This window comes from Stegodyphus dumicola, chromosome X1, assembly GCF_044657685.1.
Source record: "Stegodyphus dumicola isolate Sdum_Otavi_A_Nest chromosome X1, ASM4465768v1".
NCBI lineage: Eukaryota > Metazoa > Arthropoda > Arachnida > Araneae > Eresidae > Stegodyphus > Stegodyphus dumicola.
Window position 1 is genome coordinate 245,900,412 of NC_140780.1, and position 12,038 is coordinate 245,912,449.

Below are 12,038 nucleotides of genomic sequence, written 5' to 3' on the forward strand. Positions count from 1 at the left end.
GTCTTCAGTGTAAACAGACATTACGTTTTTAATCAAACCAAGTTGCAGAGACGATTTTAATTCTAATATAGAAGGTACTTCTCTGTCACAATACCTTGTAATTCTACAACATAATTATTTTTTCCATATTGGTAATTAATTACTACTTTTCCTATAGTATTCATTTTATTCCCAGAGAATGTAAGAAATCTTTTAATTTCAGACTTCTGTATCGGAACATTTAGCAATTTCACTTTGCTTTTAAAAGTAACATTGCACATTGCTCCAGTATCTAACTGCAAATTTAGTTTACTTTTGCTTGCTTTAATGTCAACAGCTCATTTCTCTTCTTTGTTATATGAATTAAGGTTTAATGTACCTACATGAAATTCTAACTCTTCATCAGAGTCATGATTTATTAATTTAATTTGTTTATCATTTTTCCTTACCTTGACTGTGTCATTTTTTTATTTTATAGCTGTTACACTGATTTGCAAAGTAATCTGCAAAGTGATTTCCCTTTTACACTAATGACAGATTTTTCCATATGCTGGACACTTTCAATACTCATTAGATGTTCCACATTTAGAACAAACTTTTGTCTTTTGTTTCTCGGTATTTACCTCTTTGTAGGTATTCTTATTATGTTTACTTAGTTTCTTTTTCACTAAGTTTACAACAGTTTCCTCATCTTTTATAATTTTCATTTGATGTGCACTTATTTCGGCAGATTTGCCTATATCAAGAGCTTTTTCTAATCTTAATTCTGTTTCATGTAACACTACATCATCTTTAATACCGCAAGCAATTTTATTCTTTATTAAACTATCCATTAACTGTGCAAACTCGCATGTTCTGGCTTTATTTCGAAGGTCTGTTGTATATTCATCTATGGTTTCTGACGCAGTTTGATTTCTAGTAAAGAATAAATGTCTTTCATAAGTAATATTATTCTTAGGAATACAATATTCTGTATATTTTGCCTTAATTTAATTTCTTTACCTTCTTCTACAGGAAATATATATTTCAAGACCACAAATTCCTATTGTATGAAGAAAAGTATTAACTCTTACATTCACTTCTTTATTATGTAATCCAGTAGGTACTTCATATATTTTGAAGGTTTGTAGCCATCTTTGCCAATTCAAAGCAAGATTTCCATCAAATTTCATAGGCTCTGGTGGTTTTAAACTTTCCATTTTGAAAGGAAAATACTCCTGACACCATATAAAATAATGAGGGTGCACTTTTAGCTTTTTAAAAACTATTTATTTGTAATCATAGAATATATTATAATACAGACTACTGCAATACCAACATCGTTCTATTTTCATATATGTATCGCAGGTGTTGCCAATTGCTGATTACTAAATGTTAAATATATGTAGCCATTTACAAATTATTAAATATTACAAAAAGGGCCAATCAGTGTAAAGAATGTGTTAAATACACGGGTGAACGGTAATAATGCAAATGAATGATGATATGGTTTGCTCTTTGTACAGTTTGCCAAAGCATTACATAACACAAAGGAATATGCTAAAGTCCTTAAGAAGCCTTGTTTGGCATTAAACCAAAAAGAGGCGTAGCATCGTCATCTTTGCCCGGTGAACAAATCGCAAGTGTTGAAGCTGAAAAACAGCTGGAAGAAATTATTAATACTTTTGAAAAAAATTTGAGCATTGGCCATAGCAAACACTGTATTCCAAAAGGAAATACTGAAGAGGAGCTGCAACCTACCATGTCTTCATATCAAGCCTTGATTAAACAACACAACTTTATTTCTATGAAAAGAGCATCTTCTACAGCAGCAGTGAAAAATGTAAAAAACCTCAGAAAGAAAATTTCCTGCTGCCAAATTGTTGATAACCTATAAAAACAAAAGTCCCTGGTGTCAACTGTGGTGATACAGAGGCACAAAATGTGTTAGTGGTTGTTATTGGCATAGAATACTCCCATTTTTATAAATTAGCAAACAAAAATGGTGCCCTCAAGCAGTTTTATATTCGTAAGCAACTGCAGCAAATTTGAGAAGTGGAGGGCAAGGCTATGCATGCTCTCATTGCAAAAAGAAGTGTTTCACAACCAAATGCAGTTGATAAAACAAGGAAATGTTTTTCAGTTAAGGTACCATAAGGTGTTGCAATAAATAAGATTGTTTGTTCGTTTTAAGTTTAATGGTTTATTGACATGTGCTATTACTTAAGCTTTCTTCTATTTTGACATATAACATATTATGTTTTAATAATATATGATTTTAAAGCATACAAAAAATATTTTTATTCAACATTCAGATGTTTGCATTTGTATGTGAGAAATAAGGATATTTAGCAAATATTTCGGACATTCACAAAGCAACTGTATGAGTGTTGACATTCATAAGGAGAATGCCGATATTCTCCAGATTTCGGTCTTTCAAGGTAGCATACATATTTGGTCTACCGGAAAGTTCTGTTTATTTCTATGAAAGCAATTTTCGACATGTAAGCACATGTTTATTTGCCGTACGTTCGGCTCTATTTTTATCGCTTTATGTATACATACTGATCTCGCAAATTAATTAAAACAGTTGATTCACGTTAGTCTTAAATGTGAAGCAATAGTGTACTCATGGCTACTGATAAGTTCATTTACGCCACTGTATTTTATACAAATTTCAACAAGGAAGAAATGCTACAGAAGCATGTACAAATTTATTTAAAGTGTTTGGTGCAGGTGCAGTTTCTGATAAGACATGCAGAAGATGGTTCGAAAAATTTGATTTTGACCTTTCTGATGAGTCACATTCTGGGCGACTATCTTTGATCGATGACGATGTTATTGAGACCATGTTGGGGTAAGATCTTTTTCTGAGACATCAGAGATCTCAGAATGGCTTAATTCAGCTCAGCAAACGATTTCAGACCATATTCGGTAGATATTATTGGTGTGGAAATATTAAAGATTGTTGCCACATGAATTAAGTCAGGAGAATTTGGATTGATCGAGTCGTCATATGCACATCTCTGCTTGCTCGGAATAAAATCAAGCCCTTCTTGAATCCGATAATAATTGGGAATGAAAAGACGATTACTCAAAAAATCATTGTAAGGAAAAGGTGTATATTGTGAACCCAGAAAACCTAGCCCTTCCACCTCTAAACCAAAGTTGACTCTAAATAAGGGAATGTTGTGTATATGGTGAGATATTCAAGGACCAATGCATTATGAGCTTTTTAAACTGAATAAAAAGGTCAATTCAGAGAAGTACTGCCAGCAATTGGATAATTTAAAGACATCAGTCCAAGAAAAGAGGCCTGTGATATTCAATATGAAGTACATCACACTGCATCTTGGTAATGCCAGGCCACAAGCTGTTTTGGAGACTCGTAAAAAATTGCACAAATAAGCTGGCAAATTCTTTACATCCACCATATTCCCCAGACTTAGCACCCTCCGAATATCACTTGTTTTTGTCATTAGAAAATTTTTTGAAGGGCAAAAAATTCAAAAATGAAGAAGATATCAAACAAATGAATAATAATGATAACCAGTACATAATGAAGCACTGGTTCAGTTTTTTTCATCAAAAGATACATTTTTCAAAAATGGGATATGCAAATTGCCATCATGCTAGCAAGAAGTCATTAATAATAATGGCAAGTATATTATTTAATAAAGTTTATTGACAGTAAGAAACATTTGTATTTTGTTTTATTCCAAAAATGGACAGAACTGTCCGGTAGACCTAAATGAATATATATAGTATTTTATTTTAGAATAATTTATATAAATAATATTTTCAAAATTTACAAATGCACAGGGATGGAAGTATGCGAAACTATCAAAAAACATTTGAATAGCATTTCATTCTATGAGTGAACTGTGTAACTGTATAGTTAGCCTAATGCTCTAAGTGCAGTTGTCTTTTGGGGAGTATTGAGCATATCTTTTATAGTTTATATAAAGGAAAAAACTGGGTTATGAAGAATTATTGGGATTGTTTTGGCAGCCCTTTTAATAACCCTATATTCAGGATATTTTGCCTTTGGATAATGATTCTATTGCAGTAATGGTTCAATTTTTGAGCTTATCAAAGTTTTCTGGTACATTAAACCTTGCGTGATAACATTTCCATAACATTGATTGACCTAAAAAATTCCATTTCATTATTGCTGGCTGGAGTCAATGTCAGAAGTAGCTCCAGAGCAATTATATGAATTCAAATAACTAATGACAGCAATAATTTAATTGTGAGAAATAGTATAAACAGATATGAGGTATAATAAAACATTTGTACACATTCCTCCCTTCAAATTTGATGTGTCACTAATTGCTTTATGTTTGTAAACAGCAAAGCTATTTGAAACTGGGTACATCATTTTTAATAATTCTGTAACCTGCAAAAAAAGTGGGATATTCGAATCTCAAGTGCTAGTTATTAGAATTATTAAAATACATTTAGCTATGTAGTTAATAAATTTTGTCAGTGAATTTAGTGCCTTTCGTTTCAGCCATTATGATTTTTTTTGGGGGGGAGAAGCATATCTAAGCAATCATTACTTCATTATTTGTCATATAAACTGATAAGAGGTATAATAAAACATTTGTATACATTCATTCCTTCAAATTTGATGTAGCAAAGCTATTTGAAACTGGGTAAATCATTTTCAATAATTCTGTAACTTGCAAAAAAGTGGGATATTTGAATCTCAAGGGCTACTTATTAGATTTATTAAAATACATATAACTATTAGTTAATAAACTTTGTCAGTGAATGTAGTGCCTCTCATTTCAGCAATCATGATGTTTTTTTGGGGGAGGAGCATACCTAAGCAATCATTACTTCACTATTTGTCATATATAAGCAAATATTGCTTATTGTTATTTGTTTCACTTTCAAGATATAGTTCTTTAAATTTTATTCAATTCTATTATAGTGAAAATTCTCATATCTAGCTGTATTAATGCAGAAGCTTTTTTTGTTTAAAAAAATAATGGCAGAATGGAAGGACAAACTTTGTAGATATAGAAATTTATTTATTTCCCCCCCCCCAATTTATTGGTTTGTTTTAAATTGGTTCAGGTGTTACGGACATAAAACATCGTAGCTATAGAATTTTATTTATTAATTCCCAAATTTGTTGCTTTATTTTAAATGGTTCCATGTGTTTTATTCCTTTTCACTCAATTAATATTGTTTGAATTAGTAACATAGCTACTACTGTAACAAAATTGATAATGTAATATATTTATCACATTTGCCACTAGAACTATCAATCCTTCAAAATGATGTAGTTTCTCACTTTGCTATAAACAGTGTCCTTTCATTTTATTGGTCAGTTTTAAATTGAAAACATTTTTAAATCCTAATTTGAATATTATTTTAATGTTATGATTGAATTTTAGGAATTGTATTTTAGCTGCAAATTGTACTTTTATATAAATGTTTTTCCTTAAATCTTTTATTTCTAGGGCGAAAGTTGTGATATGAGCATGTATCTTCCTGATGTGAATACAAATAAAGATATTATACTTATGCTTGAAAAGTGTTCAAAGTTAACCTCCAGAGATGGTTCTCCTGCAGTTTCTGATAATTGCAGTAAAAAGTGGCGAAATATGGCTAAATTAAGGTGAGTTATTTTATGTAGATATAAATTAATTTTGATATTTTATAATAAAGCAGATTGTGTCATTTAGCATATATTTGTCGCAAATATTCTTGAGTGCATAGAAGATATTTTAGTTTAAAAAAAATAAGATATTTAGGTCATATGTTTAAAGATTCTGAAGAAACTCACAATAAAAAAAACATAAAAACCGAGAAAAAATGTTATTCCCAAGAAAATATTTATTATGTTTCAGGTTTTTTTTTTCTTCTTCAAAACTGTTCAAAATGCCATTTTTTATATTGATGCTAATTTAACAGCCCATTTTCTGTATATTACAAATTATGATAAAACAGGATCTGTGTTCCAGTTACTGTTACCTTGAAAATGTATGGATATTCTTGAAGGGCCATGTTAGGTTGTTAGTTTTTAAAACGTCTTACCTCTCTGCTCTGAAAATTTAGAGATATTTATGAGGTATGATCAAACACTATCATGAATGGGATTATTTAAAGAATGTAAAAAAAAAACTGGACTACTTGCAGATTTGATATTTAATCTTCAAAGTTGGTCTTTCAAAATCACATATTTTATCCCTCTTTTCATCAAATTGCAAGCAAGTGCTCTATAGTATTCATTTAGATTTTCTCATTGTTTTGAAATGTTCTTCCTTTCAAGAGGACATTCAAGATTGGGGGGGGGGAAAGAAAAAAAAAACAAGATGGATCTGGAGAATACAAAGGTTGCTAGACTTGGGAAATTTAATGCTTGGCCAAAACCTGCTGCATATACTGAGCTGAATGGGCCATTGCACTGTCACGGTGAAGTCACCACTTACCTGATTAATGCAGTTCTTGCTTTTTCCAATGACTAACATTTCTTAAATATCACAACACTTTATGGTAGTATTTCTTGGTTGTCTGGCCAGGTAGGATACATTTATAATAAAAAAGTGCCCCTTTAGTAAACAGCATCTTCATATTGATTTGCCTTATTTATTTTTTTGGAATCTCAGAGAAGTTGGGTTCTTTCATTGTGAAAACTAAGCCAAATTTTTTTGGTGGAAAGGGGGAAGGATGTAGTAATCATGGACCTGCAGTTATTCACTTATGACTGTTTAGAAAATTTTTTTAGTCATTATTGATATTTTCAAGGCTGAATCTTAGCTTCCCTTTTGATAATTTGAAAGCAGTTTTGGCACAAACTTCTGCAGACACGTGTCTCATGTTACTTCTGTGGAAATGAACGAAACTGAATTGAAATCAATGTTAAGATCTTCGTGTATCTCACAGATGGTAATTCAACAGTAATATTCCATAACTGAGTGTTCCTATTTAATGCTTTATTCAGGGTTGCTAGTTATAGATATCTATGGATTTTTGACACTTGCTTAATATTTAAGACATCTGAACTACTTGTAAACTTGCATGCAACTTATACACGCTTCCCCATATATTTATTTTTTGCAGTTTTGCATTAAGTTCTTAAAGGTATCACCAAATTATGGACAAAATTAATGCAAATTTTCTTCTCATCCTTCTCTGCCATGGTGAATGCGATAGTGATGCATATCATGTTTGTTCAAAGCACTCATATGAAAAAGTAGAGGAAACTGGGATATATTTTAAGGTGCATGTCTAGCATGATCCGAGGTGAATTTTTTCCACACACTTCGCTTGTTTTCTCTATGAGCATATGGCACCAGTCCTGCTACATCTTAAGATGGCTGTAACAAAGAAAATAATTTTAGTTGATATAAACCATATATTTTTCATTTCTGATCGAGTTCTGAATTATTGTATTCGTTTAGTTGATTTGTCCAGTAACCTATTTTTTTACCAGTGGATGCATTAAAAAAAAAAAAAAAGAAAAAAAAAACACTAAAAATGCTTTTTTAAAGATATATTACATAAGTCATCTAATTGTGATCACATTGCTTGGAATTGTGTGCCAGTTTTTCAAGTTATTGATGCAAATCAAAAGTGCATAGTTATATTGGTTTAATTTTCAAACGGTTTTTTTTAAATAATTATTTTTGGTACTAATGTATTAACTTATTGACTGTGAAAATTGGCTACCATTAAACATGAAAGAGAAGATCCTGCCAAAATTGTGCCTATTGTTCCTGCAGAATTCTGAAGGAATTGAAATCTGTTTTATTTAATAAACAGTCAGTATTTTACCCACTTGATTTTTGTACGTTGCCAAAAAAAAAAAAAAAACTTTAATTAGTTTTTGCTGTTTTGTTAAGCCCTCCGATTTTACAGGAAGGTCCATTTAGAATACTGTGAGCAGAAACTTCCGACAGGTAGTTTTTTGTATCTGTTACTGTTTTGTTAGTCATATTCAGCAGTATCATGTACATTAATAAGCACTTTTTTTTTAATGTCAGCATCTCATAACTTTGAAAATAATGCACTGTAAAAGGCAGGTCCCAAATTTTGAATTAAAAAAATTTTTGATTAAAAAAAGGTATGGCAATGGCAATTAATTTATGTCCTTGTTCATAAAACCAAAACATGGCTTGCCAAGAATCAATCAAGGTTGCAACAAACAAAAGCATAGATGGTAGGAGTAATGTTGTTATATCATAGTTATCCATAACTGGAGCTAAATCATGCTTGGCAATAATATGTAAGTACCTAATTTTTTCATAAATTTCTATGAATTAATGGCAAGTTATGTTGTTATTCTGCTGAACCTGATATATATTTTCAGAAGTGTGTTTATAGGTACTGCTAAATGCAAAGGTAGCATTTCTTGTGATCCCATAAAATCAGCTGGTGATGGTATTCCCCATAATTAATTTTTAAACAAAACATTGCATTAAAAAACTAATCTTTTAAAAAATGCTTTGTGGTAAGCCAAGAAAGTAAAGCACACTAAGCATTTCATGCCTGTTAGCTTTCCTATGTAATTAGATAGTAAGAAAATATGAACTGCAATTGTTAGACTTTGCTGTCTAGCCTTTATTTAGCTCAAATTAAACATAACCTCTATAAGTCACACATGTTATTTCATGACAAGTAAAAATAATTTCAAATTTTTTAAAATTCAGTTTTATTTTTTATTTCATAAGCAGTTATAACCGAAAAGGCTTTTCTCTGAAGATTTTTGTTGCCTTAAGGGGCAAACATAGTTTCTTTGGTTAGTTTGTTATTGAATCAGTATACTGCACCCTTACATCCAGGAACTGAATACTGTTTGAGACACTCCGAGTGTGCTTGAGCATGGAGTGTAGTTGGGCAATGTGTTCCTCTGCTTGTTACCTTGAAGGCAGTGGTGTAATTCTCTTTAGCGTTGTTTTGTAAACAATGCAGTATTTTTATTTTTATGTATCAATAATTAAATTTTGATGTTAATTTGCTTGGACTAGCAAATACATGGGAAATGTTTTGAGGAAAATAGATTTAGAATTTTTTAATGCGTATGCTATTACATAAGCTGATGAAAAATGACCATTGTATATTTCACAAGTTATTGTATTGTGGATTGCAAATAAATTGTGGAGTCAGAAATTGTTGGGTAGTCAATTTCTTGAAACTTGCTCTTACATTGTGGTGGTCTGGACAAGTGACTGGAGTTAAGTAGAAAGCCTTTCTTGCAATTTGAATTGAAAGAACTTAAGTAATCATAAAACAATAAATGAATTAGTGAGGAAATTGTAGGTAAGGAAACATCTTTTGTACTGCATACAGGTTTGCTCTTTACATGCTTACTTTCTATTTTTTCTGCAGTTAAAATTATTGTTACTGAATATCTTGCTCCCCCCGCACTTTTTACCTTCAAAATATTTTTAGCCATTTTGCCACTGCACATAAGTTAGCAAGTCTGAGTCCATTTTTCTCCTATTTGAAATTTAATGTATTCCAGCATGAAAAAGAATATAACACATTTTAATTTAATCTTAATATTTCTTTAGATTAAATTCTCTTTTTTAAAAAAATTCTTACATCAGTAGCAAGTTAAGAATTTAGGTTCCTTATAATCCAGCTTAATTGAATAAAAGTATTGTTTTTAGGACTAATTTATACGTTTTCCTTAAATTAATACATTTAAATAATGTTTTCGAATATTGTGTGCTGTTTTTGTAGGTTTTTATCCTTTTATTTTTTATATGAATAATATTTTATCCTTTTATTTTTTGTTTTTTATATAAATTTACATTTCAATTAAGATCATTTTTCATATTAGTGTAATTTTACATTTCAATAGCAAAGTGCTCAAAACACATTGGGGTAGTTCATGTCATTCTGAGATAAAAAGAAGATTATTTAACATTTTTGAATAATTAGTCAGCAGTGGTAGGGACCTTGCGGTAAGAGGAAGAACATTAATTATCCAGGTTTAGTTTTTTAAATAGTTACTCCTTGAAAAGTACTATTTGAAGTGAAGAATAATTACCGTATATACCCGCATATAAGTCGATATCACGTATAAGTCGACCCTCCCACTTCGACATAAAAAATTCATAGAAAATAAGAAACCCACATATAAGTCGACCCCCTACTTCCGAAATCGGTCGAGAAACTTCGAAAATTTTTTTGTAACTACTACATTTATTCAAAATCATCTGAGAAAAAAAAAAGTAAATATACAATAAAAAATACCCTGGTAAATAAACAAAGTCAAAATCCTTCAACGTCCGATTCATGGTCAGATTCGCCAAACATTTCATAGAACTCTTCTGTCGTCATTGGCTCGCCATCATACATATTTTCAGTCTCGAACTCTGTATTGTTACAATCACTACTAGAGCCTTCGTCGTCATTTTCACTTTCAAAAACAGCATCATCTTCCATGCCGTCTAGTTCGTTGCTAATACAACATTTTAAAAATGATTTTATAATCATTTCAGAGGGTATTTTGTTCCAAGAATCTTTAACCCACTGAGCAATTAATGTAATATCAGGCTTTTTATTGTTCGGAGGCTGAAAATTCTTTGGTTTAATCGACACTTACTCTAGTTAAAGTATGAAACTCTGTGATTAGTTCACCACAAAATTTAAGTCATGAAATTACTTCAAGTAAGTGACTTATTTGATAAGTCGTCCAATTTGAGTGCGGGAAGAAAACAACTGCATTATATAAAGAAATTTTTTAACTTCCGATTCTTTTAATTTTTTATGGCCCCACATATAAGTCGACCCCCCACTTTGAAGTCTTTTTTTTTTGTCCAAAATATCTCGACTTATACGCGGGTATATACGATAATAGTTTTTTTTTGTTTTGTTTATCCTTTTGTATTTTTTGACTCTTTAATTATTTTCACTATTTCCTTTTTAAAAATTAAATTTGGCAAATGTTTTCTAATCATGTATGGATATGTTTTTGCTCCCAGGTATCTAATAGCACTTTTAATTCCCTATACAGTTTTTTGTAGGATAGGATAATCTTTTTTTAGAAAATTTTTTATAAATATTAGTATTTCTTAAATTCATTCCTTTGCAGCTCAAGCGCAGGAATTTCTTATTTTTATTTTATTTATTAATAAATTTTATAAATATGTATACACACATATGTACATAATCGAGATGTAATAATTAAACCATAATTGAAGGTTATCAGTCGAACACAAAGAATATTCATTAAAATTGGAACAAAAACAAAATAGCTCAGTATAATAATAAAAATACTATAACAAACAACTGAAAATTCTTTGCTCTGTTGTAAGGAGCAGCCAAAAAATTTTCAACAGTGACACATTCCTGTATTATATCTGGATGATTATGGATTCGTGAAATATTTCGAAAGAGTAAAGAATTTAATAAAATAATTTTTTTAAAAAATAAATTTACTTTTTTCAGTAAATTGTCTAGGAAAAAATAGTATATAAAAATGAAACAATATAAAATAGGAATTTTCAAAATTAGAAACTAGATAAACAATTGGCCAAATCTTAAGCAATTAGTTAAATTTTAATATATTTCAAAACTGCTAAACAACTGTTAAAAATTGAACGTCAAGATTTAAGGAAATGAAACAATAATATCTTTGTTGTGAATAGTAGGCTTTTAGCATAAAATGTGAAATATTGCAGCAGGCAAAAGGTTAAAATTACAAAAAAGAATTATTTAATTATAAACTGTAATAAGAATTCTTTAGAGAGATTAATGACTTGGAAAAATGTTAAAAGAACTCAAATTCCATTCACATGGTATTGGTCAAATAAAATACCAAAAACTAAATTTATATTTTTCAAAGCTTATGAAATCTAAAAAAGAGCAAAACTACTAAACAACTGCCATAAGACAAAAAATTTAATTAATTACACAAAAGCAGTTCACATTTTAAAGTCAAATCTAAGAAAATGAAATTAAGTTAATTTTGTTGAAAATGCAGGACTATTAGACTAAAATGGGAGGTGTTCTTAAAGGCTTAAAATTAATTAAATTGAATTAATTAAATAATAACTTGAAAGGAATTATAAAAAGAAAATTAAAAATCTTCGATAAAGACGTTTCTGTCTTTA

At 30.1% G+C, this 12,038-nt stretch overlaps 1 protein-coding gene across 5 annotated transcripts in view; it reads left to right on the forward strand.

Moving 5' to 3' along the window:
* Positions 1–12,038, forward strand: part of tweek (transmembrane protein KIAA1109 homolog tweek) — a 421,377-nt gene that overhangs the window by 123,717 nt on the left and 285,622 nt on the right. For all 5 annotated transcript variants that reach the window (XM_085807394.1, XM_085807390.1, XM_085807392.1 and 2 more), the window contains one exon: positions 5,433–5,590. In XM_085807394.1, coding sequence (XP_085663520.1) covers positions 5,433–5,590 — 158 coding nt within the window. The remainder of the gene's footprint in view (positions 1–5,432; positions 5,591–12,038) is intronic.